General features: G+C 45.0%; 1 protein-coding gene across 2 annotated transcripts in view; it reads left to right on the forward strand.

The window, feature by feature from the left end:
- The window catches only part of LOC112222347 (rhomboid-related protein 3-like), a 51,831-nt gene extending 25,386 nt beyond the window's left edge, over positions 1-26,445 (forward strand). For both annotated transcript variants that reach the window (XM_042303274.1, XM_042303276.1), the window contains 7 exons: positions 7,307-7,465; positions 9,881-10,108; positions 10,569-10,717; positions 16,273-16,385; positions 22,769-22,869; positions 23,760-23,820; positions 24,360-26,445. In XM_042303274.1, coding sequence (XP_042159208.1) covers positions 7,307-7,465; positions 9,881-10,108; positions 10,569-10,717; positions 16,273-16,385; positions 22,769-22,869; positions 23,760-23,820; positions 24,360-24,748 — 1,200 coding nt within the window. In that variant the 3' untranslated portion in view covers positions 24,749-26,445. The remainder of the gene's footprint in view (positions 1-7,306; positions 7,466-9,880; positions 10,109-10,568; positions 10,718-16,272; positions 16,386-22,768; positions 22,870-23,759; positions 23,821-24,359) is intronic.
- The last annotated feature ends 297 nt before the right edge of the window (positions 26,446-26,742 follow it).

Here is a 26,742-nt window from a genome sequence, read left to right on the forward strand (position 1 = left end):
GCATTCAAATTGCACAAATGCAATTGTGTTTGTTGTCAGTAGCTTATGCCTGCCCATATCATAACCCCACTGCCACCATGGGGAATTCTGTTCACAACGTTGAAATCAGCAAACCTCTCGCCCACACAATGCCATACATGTGGTCTGCGGTTGTGAGACTGGTTGGACGTACTGCCAAATTCTCTAAAGCAACGTTGGAGGAGGCTTATGGTAGAGAAATGAACATTTAAAAAAAGCTTTTTGTGGGTAAGAACATTTTCGGGAATCTTTATTTCAGCTCATTAAACATGGGACCAACACTTTTCATGTTGCATTTTTGTTCAGTGTACATCTGCCACTCTCTTAGATCACTCACTCCATGTGTGCGTGTGTGTGTGTCTCCGTGAGTGATCTAATAGTAAATGTAGCTAAGTGAAGAGTGCTGTTGGAGCACACACACACACACACTCCTCTCCATCTCCCTCAGGGAGTCAGATCCCATGACTGGAGAAAGCGATCATTACAATCACATCGCTTACCAGGAGAGATGGGATAGTGAGTGAGTGAGTGAGTGAGTGAGTGAGTGAGTGAGTGAGTGAGTGAGGGAGTGAGTGAGTGAGTGAGTGAGTGAGTGAGTGAGTGTGTGTGTGTGTGTGTGTGTGTGTGGGCGAACATGCACATGTGTGTAAATGCATGCGTGGGTGTGTGTGTGAATGTGTGTGTGCACTTGTGTGTGTTTGTGAGAGAGCGAGAGAGAGCGAATCACAGCCCTGAGACACTCCTGCCCTCCCCAGTGTTGCTCTGTAGTTAGCAGAGAGAAACAAGCCCCCCCCACCAGTCTAGTAGCTTTTAATTAGACCAGCTAATTGGATCATGTCAAGGGAGCACTCTACCTTTGTGTGTGTGTGTGTGTGTGTGTGTGTGTGTGTGTGTGTGTGTGTGTGTGTGTGTGTGTGTGTGTGTGTGTGTGTGTGTGTGTGTGTGTGTGTGTGTGTGTGTGTGTGTGTGTGTGTGTGTGTGAACTCGTTTGTTTATGAGTGTGTGTGTGTGTGTGGCTCCCAGTCCCATGACCCTGCAGCATGTTCAGCTACCTGCCCCTCACCAGTTCTTCATCTATCATGATGAGTAGCTTGCTGTTGATCAATGGCATAATGAACATGTGTAGTAATGGCCCACTGCAGCTGACACTTCTAGGCTGTGTCTCAAATGGCACCCTATTCCCTATATAGTGCACTACTTTTGACAGGGGCGGACTGGGACCAGAAATTGTCCCTGGTATTTCTAACACACCGGCCCATTCTTTCCTTGAGGCGTCAGATGGCCAATCCGCCCCTGACTTTTGACCGCGGCCCATAGGGCTCCTGTCAAAAGTAGTGCACTACATAAGGAATAGGGTGCCATTTTGGAGACTAAGAGCCTACAAATAAATATATTCCCTGTCTGTTAATGTGTTTATAATTCTGCATGACCTGACAGCAGTATAATTCATTGCATGCCTTGAGTGATTGAGCTGTTGAGGCCGATCGAGGGTCATATAAAACATTTAGATCTTCTATGGTTTCATGTAGCTACTGTAGACTCTGTCATTAAGTTGAACCCCATAGGATGGGGTAGAACCCTTCTCTAGAATAGCACGTAGACCATATGCTTCTTCAACTTTTATAAAGCTGGATAGAGAACAATTTTGACTTTGCCGGTTGTTGGTGTCTTGTTAAACGTTCACAGCCTCATCTCCTGTTAAAGGTCCTCACCCAACATGCAGAGTACAGGAAGCCCCCAACGGGAACATAGAGTCACTAATGGCCTCCCTCAGCTCCACCGCAGTCTTTTGGCAGCTCTATGGGGTACCATTAGTCCCGTAACACCACAGTTCTGTGAATTGTGAACCCCTGCTCTCAGGGTAATGCGTGTTGTTGCTCCCCCCGTCAGTCAGGTCACGCATGTTATTGCGCACGTTACTGTGCCGATCGGCAACCTGTCATGCATGTTACCACAGCAACCTGTATGGGGTAAAGGAATGGGAATGAGGCGTCTCTATTTGTGGTTGATAATATCATTGTAGGTGAAATACTACTTCCATTATTCAACTTCACAGAGTAGACCCTGTAGGATTGTGAATTTATTCCAGTGTTTTTGTGATTGGCATAGATCTGTTGACGATAAACCCGAAATTACCAACCATACCGATCACTTATCGCAGGCATTTTGCTGATGTCATTACGATAAGTAGCCTATACTAGAGAAATGTGATAAGATAGTTTGCTAATATGGGTGATTGTTTATGGGACAATTGATGGCTACAATCGTCAAACTAGTAGTAGTAGTTTAAAGGTGCACATTAATGTTATCAACTCTGTTCTGTTCATCGTTATCGCATCAATTCAGCCAGTTTATCGCAATATGGATTTTGGTCCATGGTCGTTTTGTCCATGGTTCAGGACGTTATGAATTTTAACCATTTGAGTAGGACATCCACCTACAGGTGTCGTGCTTCATGGAGACACCTGACATGGTAGTTCACAAAAGAGAGGATCTAAGATTTTTTTTGTCTAAACATCAACTAACCACATATTTGAGATAACCAGGAGCACAAAACGGAGTTATCAGTTGTCTTTTCCAATTGAACTTCATTATCCTACATCATTACCATACATGATCCTACATCATTACCATACATGACCCTACACTCCAGTTAACTGCTCTTCTTTGCAGTGGTGGTCACTGTTCCAGAAAATGCCTCATGGGTTTATCTCAGCGCAGGGCAGGGGGCCTGTTGGACAGTGACCCATATTAGTTCAGGTCAGAGGTCACTAGATGAGTGGAGCAGCTTCCTGGGGTGAGGTTAGGGATAAGGGATGTGGTAGAGTCATTATATCAGGGTTGAAAATCCCTCCAACATGTCTGTAGCTGCCTGAACACTACTGTTTATGCAGGTGGCTGGGGGGCTAACAGAATCACATTTCCCACGTGTTGGATGGATTCATCTGTTTGATTAATATTAGAAAGATATTAGATCTAAATAGGCCGGGGGAAGGACCTTGTGGTCAGCTCATACAGAGGGAAAAAGGTTGCTCAAAATCAGACTTGAACCAATGATATTTCTGACTGTTCTGTGGGCTGTTAGGCTTGGTGGACTCCCTAAACTCTCCATTGCTGCTGCCTCAAGCTTCTTAATATGCAGCATTATGAAAATGAGGCTAAGGACCCAGCCTAGTATTGTCCCCAATCTTCTCTTCTCTTTTCTCTCTTCTTCTCTTCTCTTCCCTTCCCCTCCCTCCTCTTCTCTCATTTCCTCGATACTTTCCTCTCCTCAGCCCTTGAAGCTAGTCTATGGAGTAGCCCAAATGGCAGGATTACTGGGTGTGTTCGCGTGTCCGTGTGCGTGTGTATGTGTCAAATAAAGGCCTTTGTCTGCATAATACTCTATCATTGGTCAGGGGAAACAATCTGTTTGGTTTGTCTCACACCCCACACCCCTTTGTTATGCCCAAAACAACCCCCATGGTCAGGAGGAAGCAGTAGTAAGTCCTGGCTTAGCTTGTATTACATTTTGGGAGGAGATTGACATTTGAATATGGACAGTACAACATAATGATTTGTCCCTGTGTGTGTATGCCATGTTAACAGAGTTGAGCAGGTACTCACAGTCAAACCATAAAGACGAAATCCCAAGGTAGCCCAGATGTAATTCCATACTCAAAATAATTCCAAACGTACCCGTGCAAATTGCAATAAGTGCTGAACAAAAAAGAACACAAGTTTTAGCGCTTGTCACCAACAGTGCTGTTCCCATATTCTAATGTGTCTATGTCATCATCAGTGCTGTTCCCATATTCTAATGTGTCTATGTCATCATCAGTGCTGTTCCCATATTCTAATGTGTCTATGTCATCAACAGTGCTGTTCCCATATTCTAATGTGTCTTTCCTATGTCTTATGTGAAGCCCTCAGAGGGACGAGGGGCAACAGGGTCTTATTGGGGGAAAGGGATTGGGTAAACCTTGCATGAAATGTCCATTAGGCCCCCATTGTTAAGGAGGGGTTCCCCACATCATCACACTCATCTCTGCCTGCCAGTGAGCCTGTTGACTGCAGAATTTGAACTGGAGTCTGAAGGGCTGGATGTGGAGCTGGTGTATGGGAATGTGTATGTGTGGGTCTTCGTGACAGTGTGTAGGCATGTGAGAGAAAGGGTGTGTGTTATTTTCAGTTTGAGAGAGAGTACGTGTCTAAGAGTGTGTGTCTAAGAGCGATGTGGGAGAGAGGGGGTCTGAGATCTGAATGTAGGCTAAAATGGGGTTTGGGGCTGGGTTGTATTGTTGGGGGCTGAGAACAGGGGGTTTAGGAGGGGGGTCAGTATGGGACTGTAATCCGTCAGAGGGGTAAACAAGCTCTTATTCTGGACCAGACAGTCTGGTAGATACAGACAGAGAGCAGTGGGACTGGACTAGACACACAGACAGTAGTCTCTATTAACTGGCAAACACACGTGAGATATGGTTCTGGGTTCTGGGATTACACAAACCAGAGACATGACAAGATGTCCCCGGCAGAAACTGGAATGCATCCTGCAGGAAAAGGTTAGTTTGGTTCACTTTCCCTTTCAGTGTGTGTGTGTGTGTGCGTGTGCGTGCGTGCGGGCGTGTGAGAGCACGGCATCAAGACAGATATAGTGTTGGAGTGCATGTGTGTTCACACAGTCTCCAGTCTGTGAAATCTGAGTTAATGTGGTCGATTTCAACATATTTATTTATCACCAACGCAGTCTTTATAGTTATCAATGATCATTTAACCAAAATGCTCCAACCATATTGCAGCATCTTTAAAATGGACTCTATGAGAGTCAACTGTCACCTCTCAGTTGTTGTTCTGAAGAGCAGAATGGAACAGCCCTTTATGGCCTCCTGCAATTCTATTGCCGTAGATATAGAATTGAATCAAATCCATTTGTATGAATCACGTGCGCCGAACACAACTGGTGTACAGTGAAATGCTTGCTTCTGAGTTTTTACCAACGATGCAGAGTTTAAAAATGTAATAGTCAAATAAAATAAAATACACAAGAATGGAGCTATTTACAGGGAGTATCAGTACCAGATCAATGTGGAGCTATATACAGGGAGTACCAGATCAATGTGGAGCTATATACAGGGAGTACCAGATCAATGTGGAGCTATATACAGGGAGTACCAGTACCAGATCAATGTGGAGCTATATACAGGGAGTACCAGATCAATGTGGAGCTATATTCAGGGAGTACCAGATCAATGTGGAGCTATATACAGGCATCAGGAGTACCAGTACCAGATCAATGTGGAGCTATATACAGGGATAATAATAAGTATTTGAGGCAGATATGTACATGTACCAGATCAATGTGGAGCTATATACAGGGCAGTACCAGATCAATGTGGAGCTATATACAGGCAGGGTAGTACCAGATCAATGTGGAGCTATATACAGGGAGTACCAGTACCAGATCAATGTAAAGTGAGGTGAGTGTGTATATAAAGTCTAGTGAGTGTGTGTAGGGTCAGTGCAAGATAGAGTCAGAGCAGACGGTTCAGGTACCATTAATTGATATTCATCAGTCTGGATATTTAGCGGTCTAAATGAAGGCAGAATGACCAGATAGATAATAAGGTATATGAGGTAGATATGTACATGAGGCAGGGTAAAGTGACCAGTGGCATGAAGGCAGGGTAAAGTGACTAGGCATCAGGATAGATAATAATAAGGTATATGAGGTAGATATGTACATGAAGCATCAGGATAGATAATAATAAGAGTAAAACTGGGGGTAGAAGCTGTCTCTTGGTCCGAGAGCCAATGTTCTGGTACCGTTTGCCGGACGGTAGCAGAGTGAACAGTCCATGACTTGGGAGGCTGGAGTCTCTGTCAATTTTTCGAGCCTTCCTCTGACACCGCCTGGTATAGAGGTCCTGGATGGCAGGAAGCTCAGCTCCAGTGATGTACTGGGCTGTCTAATAAGTAGAAGGAGAATCCCCATTCAAGTCAATGGTCTGTGATGTTATTTCTATGGCCTCTGGCTGTCTTCCGTTGTGTTACCTGCCAAACGTGGCACATGGAGAAGGCAAACAAACTGTCTGAGGCTTTGCACAGGGCGATGGATTTAGATTCACTGCTCATCTAGTCTGTATGTCACACACACACACACACACACACACACACACACACACACACACACACACACACACACACACACACACACACACACACACACACACACACACACACACACACACACACACACACACACTATACGCACGACAGCTGTATTCTGACCCTATTCACAAACGACCTGACATTCAAGTCAAACACAAGCACATCGAGGAATAGAAGAGGACTCAAATCCAGACCGTTTTACAGTCCGTTGAACAGACACATCTGAAGTCTAAAGTGGCTCCATTCAATTCAGTTTGAGTTCCATTGGAATTACTATCACTCATAGCGGAGAGGATTGAGGTAATGTGTAAGAACGTTTTGCTCATATAACATTTGGTATGAGAAAAAGCTATTGATACTGTTTTCTTTGATTCACTGATGCAGTCACTGTGCTGTATATGCATCATTGGTGAGAGAGAAAGAACTAAGGAGTGAGTGTGAAGAATTCCTAGTGTGGGATGTCTGGCATTTGCTTCTGCTGAATGTGAGAGACTGTTGTGTGGGTGGAGCAAAGGACTTGTGACCCTTGGAAGTGCTTCGTGGGTAGTAGGGGAAAGGCCATGATTTAGACGACCAGGATGTAATTGGTCAGATAGATACAATTTCACTTTATTTCAAGTGCATCTAAACGTTTCAGGACACTTGACAGTATAATGAAATACACAACACTAGCTAACTTCTTTAAAGTGTGGATATTCTCAGAAGTTATTGGCTCTTTCCTCAGCTACTGAATGTGATTAATGAAAATAAAAAATGAAACAAAATGGCCGTTGGTTAGATGAGCTATTCGGGCTCATTTAAATTCTTTACAAAGTAGCTCAAACTATGAACAAAATGTTATTTTATAGCTTTTTGGCTTGTTTTTTTTTTTGTCAGTGTTGAATGTTTGGTACAAGGCTGTACTGTGAGATTATATACTGACTTAACTTATAATTCACTTGTGATAATAACCTTTGTGTGTGTCTATGCGATAAGGCTTGTGAGTATGTGCATTGTGCCTTTGTAAATGTGCTTTGTTTGACTACATCTGTCAAGTCTCTTGTGTGCGTGTGCGTGTGCGTGTGCCTGCGCGTGTGTTATTGTCCTTGTCTCTGTGTTTATGTACAGAACTTCTAACCATATGCCTCTCCCTGTGTTCCAGTTCGACTCAGAGAGTTCAGGCTTCATCAGTACAGAGCGGTTCAGAGACCTGCTGGCGGCCCACGGCTCGGAGCTGGACCCTCACAAGCTGGAGGTTCTATTGGCCCTCGCCGACGGCAACGCAGACGGAAAGATCTGCTACCAGGACTTTGTCAACCTGGTGAGAGTCCCGAGTCACTTCATGTTACCATAGTAACTGAGAATAGTGATTTGTATAAGCATAACATTGATTATACTGTATACCGATTGGTCATGTTGAGACATGAGAGGAAGTGGAGAGGAAGTGGTCTTATGATATCAACCCTCTATAAAGGCATCTACACCATGGATATTCCACGATATTAGACAACACAGCTTGGTCTAAATTGGCAATTTCACGCGTCGTCTAGCACCTGTTGTGTTTCAGGTGAGGGGTTGAACTCTTGACCCTGGACGGTGAAGTCATCTGGAGAAATAATCAATTGTTTGGAAACGTGAAAAGTTGTGGCCGGTAGGGGGTGGGTTTGTGAAGGTTCCCCAACTCTACCCTCTCAATTTCCATTTCTCCTATTCTTTCTTTTGTCTTCTCCGCTTCCTTCAAAGCTGTCCATTATCTTGTACAGTGGGCTGAGAATGGGCCTGTGGGAAATTGTGAAAGAGGATCTTTGATTGGTCGGTCCAGGTCATGTGACAGGTCAAGGCAAGGAACTGGAAGTGGGACAGAGGAACGAGGAACATGTTGTCAAGTGATGTGCGTGTGTGTATGTATGTGTGTGTGTTGGGGGGTGTGGCTGCTATTGTTACCCACAAAGACCCCTCACCCCCCCGTGGCTTTCACATTCACTGGAACCACAACAGAAGCCAAGCAGGATGAGGGAAGGATAGATGGAGAGAGGGAGGAGGAGGAGAAGTGGGAGTGGAAGACAGAGACAGGCTTGCTGGGGTTTATTTGCAGTTCCATCTTTACTTTGCTCAGCTGCCTATTCCATAAAGCTGTCAGCGTGATTGGGAGTTATTGCCTCGCTCTCTCTTTTCTCTCTTTTCTCTCTTTCTACTTTTCTTTCTCTCTCTCGTATCTCTCTCGCTCTCTTTATCTCCCTGCCCCTTCTGTCCCTCTCCCTCCCTCTCCTCTCTCTCCCTCTCTTCCTCTCGCTCCTCTCCCTGACAATATCTCCCAGTATAAGAGTAGATTGTCCCTGGTCCCACAGTCCTTCTTGGAGAAATAACATTCTCTCTCTACCCTGCTCTCTTCTTCGCTGCCGGTGAATAGATAGAACATCACTCCCTTTCTCTCTCTTTTGATTGAAAATAAGAGGAGAAGAATTGCCCCTGCACTGCTGGAAGAAAGAAGACTGTGTCTTTATGCGGTTGGTGACCTGGAGAGGAATGTATATATATGTGTGTGTGTGTGTGTGTGTGTGTGTGTGTGTGTGTGTGTGTGTGTGTGTGTGTGTGTGTGTGTGTGTGTGTGTGTGTGTGTGTGTGTGTGTGTGTGTGTGTGTGTGTGTGTGCGCGCGGGTCCATTGTCATGTACAGTGGGTGCGTGTGTGTGGTGCAGAATGTGTATGTTTGGTACCTTTTGATCCAACATGGGCTGGGAGTGGCCATGGTAACCTACAGTCATGAAGAATCCCACACTGTCTCTTGACTGCAATCAAGACTCACATAATTGGAGATCTGTTCAATTTGAACGGTCATTATAGATTGAAGAACGGTGTTATTGTAAACTACTTTTACCATCGGAGATATAAAAGAAAGAGAGAAATGTGAATGAGAGAGAGCGAGAGAGAGAGAGAGAGAGAGAGAGAGAGAGAGAGAGAGAGAGAGCGAGAGAGAGAGAGAGAGAGAGAGAGAGAGAGAGAGAGAGAGAGAGAGAGAGAGAGAGAGAGAGAGAGAGAGAGAGAGAGAGAGAGAGAGAGAGAGGGAAGAGAGAGAGAGAGAAAGGTGGGAATCAGAGGGAGAGGAATCAGGGAGGGATAGAGAGAGAGGGACTTGTCCACATTCCATGTTCTATAGGAGGACCATGAATATTGCTGATCTGGGTAGAAGGGCTGCGTTGTCAGGCAGCTGCCGCCAGTACTTGGGACGAGGAGAAGGGCTCAGCGGTTGCTAGGTGATGACGGAGGCATTCTGTTGCTGGGTCGAGGTGGGAGGGTATGGCAGCGTGGTTGCTGTCACAGTGGGATGAAGGATGGGGGTGCCCACGACTTAGGGGAGCTATGACGACACAATGGGGTGTTGTAGGGAAGCCAGCGATAGTGTCAAGACCTGTATGGCTGGAATTTATCCTAATTGAAAATAGACAATTATTTTATGGCCATGTTTCTATGACGTTTCTGTCGCTCACATAAGATAACTAAATTACTTATTGCAATGAAAGTCTCACTGAATGGACTGACTGACAATGAAGCCTGACCTGCAGATGGACACTGGGTATTTGATTATGTATTTTGACAGACATCTGCACATGTGCTTATAACAGTCTCACTCTCTCCAACCCTCTCTCCTTCTCTCTCTCTCTCTCTATTCCTCTCTCTCCCCTCTCCCATCCCTCCCTCTCTATAAATCTCTCTCTACTTCTCCCCCCCCCTGCTAGTTGTCCAACAAGCGCAGCAACAGCTTCCGGCGGGCCATCCTCCAGGGAAGTCGTCAGTTGAAGGGGGCCGGGGCCCTGGGGGAGGAGGTGGGTCTGGGTCTGTCCCAGAGGCTGGTGAGGCACATCGCCTACGAGACCCTGCCCCGGGAGATCGACAGGAAGTGGTACTTTGACAGCTACACCTGCTGTCCACCGCCCTGGCTCATCCTGGCTATCACCATTGCTGAGGTAACGTTCCGCTCATGGAGGGGTAAATCCTAAGTTCTACTTCAGTCAAATTTCCCTTAGTCGTGCTTGAATGTCAATGGGAGACTAAGTGAATATTCGACAGAAGTGTTGAGTTAGGACGTGCCCATGAGAGATTTAGGGCTTAGGTTATTCAAGCATCTTTGATTAGGGTTTGATGCTGTAAAGTATCGGTTTTGATAACAAAGAGAACCCTATCGTTCAACTTCTGTATTCAAGATAGGGTGAATAGCGAGATAGCAACAGTATCATTTATCTTTTGCTCTTGGTTTCAACTCTCCATCGAGATAAGCCTTTGAAATCAGTCTAGACTATTGTGAAACGCTACATTCTTCATGGAGACAACCTAAATATCTCTGTGAAAACTAAAACGTATCTCTTAGGCTAGTACCCAGGCTAGATCTTATCTTCCTCAACAATAACTTCCCCTTCCATCCTGTAGGTGGCAGTGTTCATGTACTATGGCCTGCAGTTGGACCGCTGGGTGCTGCAGGTGTCCAGTCCCCACTTCCTAAGGGGCCCACTGCCATACCACCCCCAGCTACGGATTCAGGCCTGGAGATACCTCAGCTACGCCTTCATGCATGCAGGGTGGGTACCTAGCCTGGCTCGGGGAGGGTAAGACCCTCCTATAATCAGACTATGTCCAAATATACATACTTGCATACTACTTAGTATTTGGTGATGTATTGACCGTGCATGCTAATGCTAAGTATGAATATTGGGACAGTCTGATCAAATCAAATGTATTTATAAAGCCCTTCTTACATCAGCTGATATCTCAAAGTGCTGTACAGAAACCCAGCCTAAAACCCCAAACAGCAAGCAATGCAGGTGTAGAAGCACAGGGGCTAGGATAAACTCCCTAGAAAGGCCAGAACCTAGGAAGAAACCTAGATAGGATCCAGGCTATGAGGGGTGGCCAGTCCTCTTCTGGCTGTGCCGGGTGGAGATAATAACAGAACATGGCCAAGATGTTCAAATGTTCATAGATGACCAGCTGGGTCAAATAATAATAATCACAGTGGTTGTCGAGGTTGCAACAGGTCAGCACCTCAGGAGTAAATGTCAGGCAGAACAGTTGAAACTGGAGCAGCAGCACAGCCAGGTGGACTGGGGACAGCAAGGAGTCATCAGGCCAGGTAGTCCTGAGGCATGGTCCTAGGGCTCAGGTCGTCCGAGAGAGAAAAAGAAAGAAAGAGAGAAAGAGAGAGAATTAGAAAGAGCATACTTAAATTCACACAGGACACCGGATAAGACAGGAGAAGTACTCCAGATATAACAAACTGACCCTAGCCCCCCGACACATAAACTACTGCAGCATAAATACTGGAGGCTGAGACAGGAGGGGTTGGGAGACACTGTGGCCCCATCTGACGATACCCCCGGACAGGGCCAAACAGGCGGGATATAACCCCACCTACTTTGCAAAAGCACAGCCCCCACACCACTAGAGGGATATCTTCAACCACCAACTTACCATCCTGACAAAAGGCTGAGTATAGCCCACAAAGATCTCCGCCACGGCACAACCTTGGGGGGGCACCAACCCAGACAGGAAGATCACGTCAGTGACTCAACCCACTCAAGTGACACACTCCTCCTAGGGACGGCATGGAAGAGCACCAGTAAGCCAGTGACTCAGCCCCTGTAATAGGGTTAGAGGCAGAGAATCCCAGTGGAGAGAGGGGAACCGGCCAGGCAGAGACAGCAAGGGCGGTTCGTTGCTCCAGAGCCTTTCCATTCATCTTCACACTCCTGGGCCAGACTACACTCAATCATAGGACCTACTGAAGAGATGAGTCTTCAGTAAAGACTTAAAGGTTGAGACCTAGTCTGCGTCTCTCACATGGGTAGGCAGACCATTCCATAAAAATGGAGCTCTATCGGAGAAAGTTGTGCTTCCAGCTGTTTCCTTAGAAATTCTAGGGACAATTAGGAGGCCTTCGTCTTGTGACCGTAGCGTACGTGTAGGTATGTACGGCAGGACCAAATCAGAGAGATAGGTAGGAGCAAGCCCATGTAATGCTTTGTAATTTAGCAGGAAAACCTTGAAATCAGCCCTTGCCTTGACAGGAAGCCAGTGTAGGGAGGCTAGCACTGGAGTAATATGATCAAATCTTTTGGTTCTAGTCAAGATTCTAGCAGCCGTGTTTAGCACTAACTGAAGTTTATTTAGTGCTTTATCCGGGTGGCCGGAAAGTAGAGCATTGCAGTAGTCTAACCTAGAAGTGACAAAAGCATGGATTAATTCTTCTGCATCATTTTTGGACAGAAAGTTTCTGATTTTTGCAATGTTACGTAGATGGGAAAAAGCTGTCCTTGAAACGGTCTTGATATGTTCGTCAAAAAAGAGATCAAGGTCCAGAGTAACGCTGAGGTCCTTCACAGTTTTATTTGAGACAACTGTACAACCATCAATATTTATTGTCAGATTCAACAGAAGATCTCTTTGTTTCTTGGGACCTAGAATAAGTATCTCTGTTTTGTCCGAGTTTAAAAGTAGAACATTTGCAGCCATCCACTTGATTAGCCCTCCCTAGAGGCAGACTGGCTGTCTGGCATTTTGGGCAAATGTAAGATGGGCTGGTCCATTTTTAGCCCTGTGGGCCTGTCTAACTTGGGTTTTTGCACAAAATGATCATTATCTGGATAATAAAAATTAGCCAGTGTGCTAAAAATGCTAGGGCCGATTTCTGGTCCCAGTCTGCCCCTGGCTCTCCCCGAATCCTAACCTATAACGTTTGTCAATCATGTCGTGTGATGCTGCCACCACCATGCTTCATCGTAGGGATGGTGCCAGGTTTCCTCCAGACGTGATGCTTGGCATTCAGGCCAAAGAGTTCAAGGTTGGTTTCATCAGACCAGAGAACCTTGTTTCCCATAGTCTGAGAGTCCTTTAGGTGCCTTTTGGCAAACTCTAAGAGGGCTGTCATGTGCCATTTACTGAGGAATGGCTTCTGTCTGGCCACTCTAACATAAAGACCTGATTGGTGGAGTGCTGCAGAGATGGTTGTCCTCCACAGAAGAACTGTAGAGCTCGGGTTCTTGGTCACCTCCCTGTCCAAGGCCCTTCTCCCTACGTTGCTCAGTTTGGCCGGGAGACCAGCTCTAGGAAGAGTCTTGCTGCAGAAATGTTTTGATACCTTTCCCCAGATCTGTGCCTTGTAGAAACATCTCAAGGATGATCAATGGAAACAGGATGCACCTGAGCTCTATTTCGAGTCTCATAGCAAATGGTCTGAATACTTATGTAAGTAAGGTATTTCAGTTTTTTTTATGTTTAATACATTTGCAAAAATGTCTGTTTTTGCTTTGTCATTATGGGGTATTGTGTGTAGATTAATGAGGGGGAAAAATGATTTCATCCATTTTATAATAAGGCTGTAAAGTAACAAAATGTGGAAAAAGTCAAGGAGTCTGATTACTTTCCGAATGCACTGTATGCTGTACATACATTGTCATATCTACTCTATGGCTCTGTAGAGCAGTGCTTCTTAATCTATTCCTGGATGTGTGTGTGTCATGATATCACTTAAGTATCAGCTGTCTCCTTTCCAAATGATTATGTTCCCATGATCATACCCTGATGAAGACAGCTTGTCTGTCGAAACGTTGGATATTAGTAGGTTATTAAATTATTGCACCTGAGCTCCTAGTGTGCGGCTCTCCTTTAATTTGTAAGTGTTTTACTTCCCTAGCCAGCACCTCGCCGAAATAGGTGTACGTTTCTTTCGCCTCTAGATTATGCTCCCACACACACCACATCGGCCTCCTCATGAGAGCACATGGTCGTGGCAAGCCATCCATTATTAAACACACACACACACACACACAGCTCTGAGAGAGGCGGAGGCTGCTGGGAATTTAACCAAATATCTAACATCCCAAAGCTCTGGCTCTCTATCAGCAGTGTGTGTAGGAGAGGTCATTCAGTGTTGTGACTGCCACAGACACACACACACACAAAGCATCCACGCACTGCTGTCCACACAGAATCCACACAGAATCCACACAGAATCCACACACTGTGTCCTTTATGCCCACAGGGCCCGTACTCAGCACTGACACATGTGGGTGCCACAGAAGTTCTCCCTCTCTCTGTCCCAGCTTGGTGGACATACTTTAACTATCCCATTTATACCATAGTGACGATAGCATGCCAAAACTAGGCCCCCCAAAAAAACTGTGTGTTTCAGCCTCAGATATTATGAACACATTGGTTTAAAACCCCTACAGCGGATGTATCCATAGAAACAAATCCCCAAACAGAATCAAATCTACGAGTTGTTTTGTTGAAGCAGACAAGAGCCCTCATGCTGTAGTGAGAGAATCATTCTAGTTGACAATGAGACAAGGGTGATATTGATTGGCTTTGTGGAGAAGCAAGGCCCTGTCCAAATACACAAGGACGTTCCACTGGAGATTAAAAGGACTATTCATTTTCCAGCGCTAACCAGTCCCAGAGGGATGCTTCCGTACACTCTCACGCACACACACACACACACACACACACACACGCACACACACACACGTTCCTATGAGAAGACATCCCATTGTCTCATAACAATGACAATGTATATGTATATGTGAGGTCATACAAATGTACATATGTACACACACACACACACACACACACACACGTTCCTATGAGAAGACATCCCGTTGTCTCATAACAATGACAATATATATGTATATGTGAGGTCATACAAATACACATGCATGTACATATGTACACACACACACAGACACACACACACACACACACACACACACACACACACACACACACACACACACACACACACACACACACGTTCCTATGAGAAGACATCCCGTTGTCTCATAACAATGGCAAAGACAAATACACGGATCACTGTCATTCTCTAGACAACCACAAAGGAAAACAAAGAACGCAGTGCTGTTTTCACTGAGCTGCTGCACTGTACACTCAATGCCAGCTTAAAGGCGGGAAAACAAGCCAAATCCTGCTTTTATGTTGAAAACATAAGGAGTTAAGCAGCCAAAACGTGATCAAACAGAGGGGTGGTTCAAGTCATAAGTGGCTGGGGAACGGCTTCGTCTTTGGTCAATGGTAACCTACTAAAGTTGTCCTAGACCCCCTAAAAACAATGACTAAAATAATACAAATGAAATGAGTTGTCCTAGACCTACCAGGCAGAGCAGCTAGTCCTACCTGTAGGGTTAGTGGAGTGATGTCCTGTGGTGTTTCTGGGCTGATATGTGCATTCTGTTTGTGTTGTTGTCGATTGGAAGCAGTGTTGTTGACCCCAGTGAAGGGATTACATTGTGGAGGGGTGTAATATGTCGGACTTATCACAGTCAGACAGGTCACGACACGGCCGGCCAGATAGATCGAGAGGAGAGGAGGGACACCGCCAAAGCCTGTTAGGGATCCTGCATCATCGTTGCAGGATCTCAGCCAATGATGACGATGCATCAAATGTGTCAACTGCCAGCACATGGCAGCAGGAGCCAAGCAATGCTGGATCAATACTGAGACATCATCTACAAAAGGTTTACAGGAGATTTATTGGGGTGTTCTCTAGAGCCAAAACCAGTGGATAGCACAGCTGCAACACAGTTGGCCTAGTTTCGGATGTTGTAGTAAAGCCTATGTGCTAACTCCTTTCCCTCCAGAAGCACATTATCCCCAGTCACCATTGGTCCTTAGTCAAGTGTTGTTGTTGATAATGGCGGTATGAGCTGCTTCCTAGAGCTACTGTAAGTCCCCCCAGGGGAGACTATTACAGTATGTTCACTGGATAATCAATCTATGTTTAAATGTCTTACATGCTCTGTGGGCACAATTATCTTTCAGCAACACATTGCCATCCCTCCATCCATCACTTTCTACGACCATCGAGTTGGGCTAATTTAATGACAATGAATTTAGTCTGGTGCTCATTGAGCGAGAGGTTACTGATATATTCAATTACTTTATGTCACTTACTCTCCTACAAACGGATTCTAAAAGCTATACAGGCATTCAATATAGGGACTTTAAAAAAAATGTCCGGCTCGTATTCATAGAACATCTCAGAGTAGGAATGCTGATCTTGGATCAGTTTGAGTGTGGATGCATCCTGTCCTCTAACTGACGGCTGTGTGTTGTGACCCAGCAGGATAGAACACCTGGGTCTGAATATGGCCATGCAGCTGCTGGTGGGAGTCCCTCTTGAGATGGTCCATGGAGCGCTGAGGATAGGACTGGTCTACGTGTGTGGTGTACTGGCAGGTGAGTACTGGATTAGGGTACACACACACATGGCGCAGGTGCATGCACACACACATTCAACCCCCCGCTATCAGGCTTCACCCCACTGTGTTTGGAGAACAGTCATTCAGAAAACACATGTGTCTGGGACAGATGGGCTTGTGTTCTGACAGGCTTTCTTGTTGAGCATCAATGTTCCCCCACCGGTCCAGAACAACAGAGAGAGGGGGAAGTGAGTCGTCTTAAAACACGAGAGAGAGAAAGAGAGAGAGAGAGAGAGAGAAAGAGAGAAAGAGAGAGAGAGAGAGAGAGAGAGAAAGAGAGAGAGAGAGAGACCAAGCCTACTGGGATGTTAGAGAGAGAAAAGAGAGAGAGAGAGGAAGAGACCAAGAGAGTTATGCAAAGAGAGAGAGAGAGAGAGAGAGAGGAGAGAGCCTAGGGATGTTAGAGAGAGAGAAAGAGAGAATGTTAGAGAGAGAGACCAAGCCTACTGGGATGTTATGCATCAGAGAGAGAGGAAGAGGACCAAGCCTACTGGGATGTTATGCATCAGAGAGAGGAAGAGGACCAAGCCTCCTGGGATGTTATGCATCAGAGAGAGGAAGAGGACCAAGCCTCCTGGGATGTTATGCATCAGAGAGAGGAAGAGGACCAAGCCTACTGGGATGTTATGCATCAGAGAGAGGAAGAGGACCAAGCCTACTGGGATGTTATGCATCAGAGAGAGGAAGAGGACCAAGCCTCCTGGGATGTTATGCATCAGAGAGAGGAAGAGAACCAAGCCTACTGGGATGTTATGCATCAGAGAGAAGAGGAAGAGAACCAAGCCTCCTGGGATGTTATGCATCAGAGAGAGGAAGAGGACCAAGCCTACTGGGATGTTATGCATCAGAGAGAGGAAGAGAACCAAGCCTCCTGGGATGTTATGCATCAGAGAGAGGAAGAGGACCAAGCCTACTGGGATGTTATGCATCAGAGAGAGGAAGAGGACCAAGCCTACTGGGATGTTATGCATCAGAGAGAGGAAGAGAACCAAGCCTCCTGGGATGTTATGCATCAGAGAGAAGGAAGAGACCAAGCCTACTGGGATGTTATGCATCAGAGAGAGGAAGAGGACCAAGCCTACTGGGATGTTATACATCAGAGAGAGGAAGAGGACCAAGCCTCCTGGGATGTTATGCATCAGAGAGAGGAAGAGGACCAAGTCTACTGAGATGTTATGCATCAGAGAGAGGAAGAGAACCAAGCCTCCTGGGATGTTATGCATCAGAGAGAGGAAGAGGACCAAGCCTACTGGGATGTTATGCATCAGAGAGAGGAAGAGGACCAAGCCTCCTGGGATGTTATACATCAGAGAGAGGAAGAGGACCAAGCCTCCTGGGATGTTATACATCAGAGAGAGGAAGAGGACCAAGCCTCCTGGGATGTTATACATCAGAGAGAGGAAGAGGACCAAGCCTACTGGGATGTTATGCATCAGAGAGAGGAAGAGAACCAAGCCTCCTGGGATGTTATGCATCAGAGAGAGGAAGAGGCTTTCAAGGCAAATGTCATCGCTAGCTCCCTAGTGACATTAGTTGCTAATGTCATTTGAGTGCCCAGGGCTCCCCTCTCCCTCCTCTCTCCCCTCTCCCCCCTGGCCCAGCGCGGCTTGGCTCAGTATGGCTCAGTGCTCACTAGATTACCATGTGACCATGGGGTATGTTCTACACTGCCTGCTTATCATGCAGTGTACATGAGGAGTGGAGCGATAATCCAGCTTTAGCTTGAATTACCTCTGGAGCCAAACAAACATTATCAGGGATTTCTGCCTGCTGCCCTCTGGAAACTAAATGCTCAGGAAACATTCAGAGTGGAAATATTTGGATGAAAATGGTTGATGTTTGGGGATAGTTAGCAAGGATATAACACCCTGTGGGTGGGAAAAACTGTAGAAGGGCAGAGGATTGCCAGCAGAGAGTGTAATTTTGTACCTTTTATTTAACTAGGCAAGTCAATTACGAAACAATTCTTATTTACAATGACGGCCTAACCCGATCACGGCCGGTTATGATACAGCCCGGGATTGAACCAGGGTCTGCAGTGACACCTCTAGCACTGAGATGCAGTGCTAGTGGTGACCGCTGCACCACTAGGGATCCCTATTCCATATTTGTGTGTGTGTTTATTTTACGGCGTGTGTGTTGGTGAAGATAAATATTGTATATATGTATGAGGTTTTATATCTGGTTGTGTATGAAGATGGGTGTGTACACAGAAGCCTTTTGCCCCAGCTGTGGTGGCCTGTAGCTAAAACCCCCTACACACACACACACACACACACACACGCACGGTGGTGGTACTGAGAGGGCCACTGTCCCCACGGGAACCTGCTGGTTAATTAGATATCGACCCACTGGAAGTGTGTGTATGTGTGTGTAGGGAGGTTGTCTTCTGTGTTGTTTTGTCTGGGATAATGTTGTTATGGTGGAGATAAGTGCTTAGCTGTACCGACAGGGTCAGAGGTCAATAGGGACTCAGGTGTCCAGCGAGATATCAATACTCAATATGGGCTTTTAAGGCTGTAATACAAATCAAATCACATTTTATTTGTCACATGCGCCGAATAAATCAGGTGTAGACCTTACAGTGAAATGCTTACTTACAAGCCCCTAACCAACAATGCAGTTTTAAGAAAATTAGCTTAAAAAAATGTAAAAAATAAAAGTAACAAATAATTAAAGAGCAGCAGTAAAATAACACTAGTGAGGCTAACAGGGGGTACCTGTACAGAGTCAATGTGTGGAGGCACCGGTTAGTCGAGGTAATTGAGGTAATATGTACATGTAGATAAAGTTATTAAAGCGACTATGCATAGATAATAAACAGAGAGCAGCAGCAGCGTAAAAGGGGGGACATAAAATAGTCACTTAGAGAGACTCATGATCGAACGCAGGCACAAACATCACAAACACACATCATATGTTTTACTATATTTGTTGGGACCTAAAATTGATTTCCATTCAAAATCCAATTTTCCTTAACCCCTAACCCTAACTCCTAACTCCTAACCCTTACCCTAATTCCTACCATACCCTATTTGTATCCCGAAACCTAACCCCTAAGCCTAAAATATTTTTTGTCCTTGTGGGGGCCGGCGAAATGTCCCCTTGTTTTACTACCCTTGTGGGGACTTTGGGGTATTTCCTGTATCCACTCTACCTCTCTCTGATGATGAGTAGCACTGATGCTGTGTAGATAATGTGGCCAAACGTAGTATTCCCTCATTGGCAGCAAGATTCATCACTATGTCCTAGTTTGGAAGTTTAACCAACAAACAAGATAGATGACACGTCAGTTTCTCACCCAACAACTGACCCAGAGGGCCTCCAGTGAGACTACAAAGGGAAGGAAGTCCTTTAGTTGGTGTGGGGGTTGTTACAGTGGTAAAACAATTATATTAACAGAGATAATTGTGGTAATAATGGTCTTCCCATCTGTCTACACACACACACCTTGAGCAGAGGAACCAGGGTGGTGTGTGTTGTCTAACAGGTGTGTGCGTGTCTCTCTCGTGTGTGTGTGTGTGTGTGTGTGTGTGTGTGTGTGTGTGTGTGTGTGTGTGTGTATTTCTCTCTTTCTCGCTATCTCTGTGTCTGTTACTGTGTGCGTGTGTGTGTCTCAGGAAACATGTAATCATCAGCTTAGATCTCCATTCAGTGATTGATGCTTAAATACATTTTAATTACACACACACACCTCCTCTGCTTTGATCTCTACTTCAGGAAGAGCATTAACTACTACAGCTAGTTCAGGTATTTCAGATAATAGAGTACATTCATACTTTTCTAGTTAATTGATGATGTGATATACTGTTAAACTTCTAAGTGATGATGTAGTGGTTGCTTGGTCTCAGTGTGTGTGTCTTCAGTGTCTCGGTGCTCTCTCTTTTAGTCTGACAGACAGTACTTCCTCACTGTCCTCCTTAAAGGAATATTAATGTTACACTAAAAAAGGTAGATCCGATTTGTCCTTCATCTCCCTCAAATCCCTGACGGAAAGAAACCGTTGTCAATATGGGAATGGGGCCTCGTGTGTGTGTGTGTGTGTGTGTGTGTGTGTTCGTGTGTGTGTGTACATATGTACATGCATGTGTATTTGTATGACCTCACATATACAACTTAAGTAGTACTTTACGTACTTAATAAAAAAATACTTTAAAGTACTACTTAAGTTGTTTTGGGGGCATATTTGTACTTTACTTTACTATTTATATTTTTATAATATACTTTTTACTCCATACATTTTATCTGACATCCAACAGTCACATTTTGAATGCTTAGCAGGACAGGAAAATGGTCCAGTTCTCACACTTATCAAGAGAACGTCCCTGGCCATCCCTACTGTTTCTGATCTGGCGGACTCACACATGCTTCATTTGTAAATGATGGCTGAGTGTTGGAATGTCTTCCTGGCTATCCATAAATGACATAAACAAGAAAATGGTGCCATCTAGTTAGCTTAGTATAAGGAATGTGAAATGATTTATACTTTTACTTAAGTATATTTGAACAATTACATTTACTTTTGATACTTAAAGTATATTTAAAACCAAATACTTTTAGACTTTTACTCAAGTAGTATTTTTACTTGATGACTTTTACTTTTACTCAAGTATGAAAATGTGGTACTTTTTCCACCACTGGATGTGTGTGTGTGGCTGGGCTCACCCCTGGCTGTTTTCCTTCCAGAAATAGCAGCCTGATTGTGATGACTTATTATCGAATGGTGATTTAACCTTTTACTGCAGTGGGCTGAATCAGAGTCACACAGAGTGTGACTACTTTGAAACAAAAGTATACACCTCACACACATGGTTATGGGCATGGTTATGGGCTTAAAAAAAGAGGACACCTGTACCATGTCAGATATAGAGTTGATTGTATTACATTTTGAGTTTGCTTCCCAATAGTACACTTTATATACGTCACAGAAGACTGAAATATAACAAAACCGTTTGAAATAGAAACACTGGATTTTCGGCTGGATTTAAAAAAATAATGTTGATTAATTATGAAAATTATGAATGACATTCCACCCATGAGGCCACTAGGTCATTTGACTGCAGGATAGGGCTACTATTGTGAAGCTCCCATAGAGCAGACTCTTCATGACAGCAGCCATACCTACACACACACACACACACACACACACACACACACACACACACACACACACACACACACACACACACACACACACACACACACACACACACACACACACACACACACACACACACACACACACACACACACACAGTTGAGATTCATTCATCACCCCACATGTTCCCCAGTGCTGCGTAGGCAGGTGCGTCTCATGTAGTTAGCATCCATAATTCAAGCAAGCCAGCCAATGGACGCAGAGCTATGGAGTGGGGAGAATACACCCCTGTGGTATAGTGTGTATTGGTAGGGGGGCAGGCGTGCGTGTACACTTGTGTCTGCGCACACATGCCTGCATATAGAGTGTGTCAGAACTCCTTTGTCCACACACCTTCCTAGGGAACACTAGGAACTCTCTCTCTCTATGTGTAATTCAATGCTCCCCCTCAGCAAGCAGTTCTCTATTGCTCTGGTTGTGTCTGTCGCTCTGGTTGTGTCTGTTGCTCTGGTTGTGTCTGTCGCTCTGGTTGTGTCTGTCGCTCTGGTTGTGTCTGTCGCTCTGGTTGTGTCTGTCGCTCTGGTTGTGTCAGTTGTGTCTGTCTCTGGTTGTGTCTCTGGTTGTGTCTGTCGCTCTGGTTGTGTCTGTTGCACTGGTTGTGTCTGTCGCTCTGGTTGTGTCTGTCGCTCTGGTGTCTGTCGCTCTGGTTGTGTCTGTCGCTCTGGTTGTGTCTGTCGCTCTGGTTGTGTCTGTCGCTCTGGTTGTGTCTGGTTGGTTGTGTCTGTCGCTCTGGTTGTGTCTGTCGCTGGTTGTGTCTGTCGCACTGGTTGTGTCTGTCGCTCTGGTTGTGTCTGTCGCACTGGTTGTGTCTGTCGCTCTGGTTGTGTCTGTCGCTCTGGTTGTGTCTGTCGCTCTGGTTGTGTCTGTCGCTCTGGTTGTGTCTGTCGCTCTGGTTGTGTCTGTCGCTCTGGTTGTAATTACACCAATTTTCACTGGGTAAGCCTCTGTTTTGCTTCAATACAACGACAAAAAACATCAGGAGTGACTGCGTTCATATACAGTATCTACTGTTTCTACCTGGGAATGTTATTTATTTGAAGCTGCCCATTGAATCAATTATCATTATTCAAAGCTGCTCTGAGATACATTACAGCGATGGATATGAATTGACATATTCAATATGAAGTGCCCTATTGATACAGTGAATATGAAGGTGATTGATTATTTGATTGATTCTAACCTCTGACCTCTGACCCTGGCAGGCTCCCTGGCCGTCTCTGTCACTGATATGACTGCTCCGGTGGTGGGGTCGTCAGGAGGAGTCTATGCACTGGTCTCAGCACACCTGGCCAATGTCGTCATGGTAAGGATGTGTGTGTGTTTGCGTGTGTGTGTCAGAGCAGCCCTCTTGTCATGAGATTACTATCATGCTCAGACATTCATCATGTGGCATCAAAGCAGGGCATTCTGGGGCCCAGTCTATGGATTCCATAAATTCCTGCCTTTCAGCTTTCCCATTTACAAAGAGTGGAAGGGTGTGTCGACTATCTAGTGTTGAAAGTGTGTGTGTGTGTTGCACGTGAGTGTGTGTGCACTACATAGTGTTAGAGTGTAATTAGATAATTGTCATATAACTTGATTTTCTCCCATTCTGAGGCTGCAAGTAAATTCACCTTTGACCTTAGCTGTGCTCTGATTGGTTCAATCCATGCATACTACCCTACAAGTTTATAACCTTAGAAGTAGGGGCCATAAGGCCATACTGCTGTCTATATAATTGGATGGTCCCTGTCATTGAATATTTACACCAGTGGGCCCCTTTACAATCCCCGGTGGTGCTTCCTCCTCTCAGACAAATTTCCTACAACACCAAGAAAAGAGAGAAGGTCAAGGGTCATCACATGATGTCTTTGTTGGCTCTGAAAGCTATCATGGAAGGGGAAAGATATGTTATTGTTGTAATCTATGTGTCACTCTGAATGTTGACAGTTCTGTAAGTCGCTTTGGACATAGTAAGTGTCTGTTACATTACTATCTTATGTAGGAAATGAACGAGGCTTAGTGTCATGGATTATAGTATCATTATTAATAGGGCCAGGAGTTTTTCCTGGTCAGGTAACATGGTCAGGGACAAACCCAGGTCCATGTTTTCTAACATGGGAAAACTCCTGGCCTGAATCATGAACCCTTTATCTTGCTCTCTCTCTCTCTCACTCCTTTTCTCATCAACTCACTCTGCTCCTCTCTCCCCAGAACTGGTCGGGTATGAAATGTCAGTTTAAGCTGTTCCGGATGGCCATGGCTCTGGTCTGCAGTAAGTCTGTCTAAACTCTGAAGTTTCTCTATATTCAAATCCTATCTGAGATACACCAGTCAGTCTCTACACCACTGTGTGACTAGCCACAGCCTGCAGGTAACCAAAACCAACACGCTGTTAATTTGGATCATTAAAAAACAAAGTCGCTAGAGGGAACTCCGGTCTTGCGTACTGTTACAACAACCTTGCTCTTGACCTAGTTCGTACCGTGGTGGATGTAGGTTTGGAGACAGGAAGGGCCCTGTGGCTAAGCAATAGACACTTAGAAAGAACATACCTTACTGGTAAGATTAATGTGAGCAACGAGGACGGGTTTGTTGGGGTCTTAACCTTTATAGTACATAACCAACTTCTTATTTTTCACTTTCTTTCACTATTTTACACTTACAAATCTTGGTAACTTGCCAAATTGTAAGAGATAAACATAGCAGTATTTACAATAAAAAAATAAAAATAAATAACAATATCCCTTGTTCACTATGGAAACAGGACTATTGCCAGCATTATGGTAACCCTTCTCTCTCCACCCCCGTCAGTGAGTGTGGAGTTTGGCCGTGCCGTGTGGCTGCGGTTCTACCCGCCGGCCTTCCCACCCTGCCCCAACCCCAGCTTTGTGGCCCACCTGGGGGGTGTGATGGTGGGGCTCACCCTGGGGGTTGTAGTCCTCCAGAACTACGAGCAGCGTCTCCAAGAGCAGTCTCTATTCTGGATCTTCTTCTCTGTCTACTTACTCTTTGTCCTCTGTGCTGTCTTCTGGAACGTCTTCGCCTACAGCCTGCTGGACGTCCGGCTCCCCCCACTCTTTGAGCTCCAGAGGTGGCTACATGAGCTGCACCCCCCCCAGCCCCACAGGCCTCCGAACAAGTCTGGTCTCAATAGTGCAGGGCTGCATGCTAAGTCAGTTGGGCTTTTCAGAGAAAACTGAGAGGGCCAACTGCGTACCTCAGATCCGATGGAACATAACAATCTAGGTCCAAGACTTCAGAATTTGTATCTTCATTCTAGAGTACTGTATGGAACAGAGTATGTCGGCATCTCCTCTTAAACCCAATGGTGCCTGTAACTGTAAGAAAGAGGTTAACAGTTAGCTTCAATAAAGGACAATTTCATAGGGTTGGAGATTGTGATGATACCCATGTCTTCAATCTGTCATACTATAGTACTGTTATCTGAAATGAAGCTATGAAATGTTCCACTGTTGACATGTTACACTGTACTGAGTACATCTGATGTGACATGGGTTTGTTCCAACTTCCTGATTTTTGTCTGGTTACCTGACTGTTTATACATTCAACGATGCTACGTGTACATTGTTGCCTTTCACAATATGTCTGGCAAGACAAATGGCTTGCAGAAAAGCACAAAAGACAAAGCAGAATGAGATGGGAACTCAAGCCAGATAATTTCAGTGTGAATTGGCTTACGTATTTGTTGTTGCCTTTGGTGTGTCTTGCTCTAAGTCTTAAGTCTTAACTGTGTCAAGCACTCTTGTCACCTCAAAGCAGTGTGTGTGTGTGTGTGTGTGTGTGTGTGTGTGTGTGTGTGTGTGTGTGTGTGTGTGTGTGTGTGTGTGTGTGTGTGTGTGTGTGTGTGTGTGTGTGTGTGTGTGTGTGTGTGTGTGTGTGTGTGTGTGTGTGAGAGAGAGAGAGAGAGAGTTCTCACCTATACAGTATGGCATGCACAGTACTGGAGGAGTGGACAGTTTTGGAGGAGTGGACAGTATTGGAGAAGAGGACAGTATCATCCGGGTTACACTGATTTACATTATTTTGTTATGTGCAAATGGAAATGGAAGTTGAAACAAAGATAGAAGTGCGGTTCAAACCCTCTGTGTTCCTGACCGTTGCCAAAACCATCCCTTAACCAATAGCATACAAAAGACAGAGCACTACAGAGAACATGTACTGTTTTAATAATAGGGTAATATATTGCCTTTTGGGATGAGTACTGGTTGAGTTGAATGTCAGCATTCTCCCTCTGGCACACACTTATTGATAGGTATTCAATATTTAACTCTGTTACAGACTGTGGAAATGGTGCTACATGTAAATAGGTCCCTCCCTCCAGAGTTAGCCTTCAGGTAGTACTGTACTGTCAATGCCCTTAAGGAGAAAGCTAAGCCATGTTGTATTGGATGCTGTGTTTGCTTCATCAGGAGAACACGTCGCATCTCAACCAACCAAGGCTCAAATTAGCCTGGTCCCAGATCTGTTTGTGCTCTTACCAACTCCATTGCTGTCATTGTCAAGCCACAGATGTTTGGCATGACAATGAGTGACATGGAGTTGACATGGCACCAGGAACAGACGTGCACCCAGTCTAGCTCGAGAGTGTACTTTAACTTAACCTCACGTTATGCCGCTTCACACAAAATAAATAATAAGAAAGACTGTAAGTATTAACAAATTCATATGTTAACATACAATAGCTGGTTGTTGATTCTTGAATTGGTCTACATTGTGATGTGTAAAATATCCTGTCTATTTAACATTTGTTGATTGTATATAATAAGGTCTATCATACGGAACATAGTGGTAACTGACAATATTTTAACATGTGCATATTTTGTAGATTTGATATGTAAATACTGTACTGGAATACATTAAACTGTTTTTATAATGAAACGTATTCTGACCTCTTGGTGTTATTTATGATTCAACCTGCACAAGTGTTTTGAAAGACCATTTTCATTCAATGCCTTTTGTTTTACTGCCCCCCCCCTGCACACACACACACACACACACACATACATACAATAACCCTATTGCACAACTACCGCAGCCAGACAGTTTTTTAGCAACACATTTTAACTGCGATGACTGTTCAGCAAACTGATTGTCTAGAGTAGACTAAGGCCTCTTTCACATAGGCAAACCATGGAGGCAACAAGGGACCAATAGAGAAAAGGCCTCAGTGTTG

The sequence above is a fragment of the Oncorhynchus tshawytscha genome, linkage group LG02 (assembly GCF_018296145.1).
Source record: "Oncorhynchus tshawytscha isolate Ot180627B linkage group LG02, Otsh_v2.0, whole genome shotgun sequence".
Lineage (NCBI taxonomy): Eukaryota > Metazoa > Chordata > Actinopteri > Salmoniformes > Salmonidae > Oncorhynchus > Oncorhynchus tshawytscha.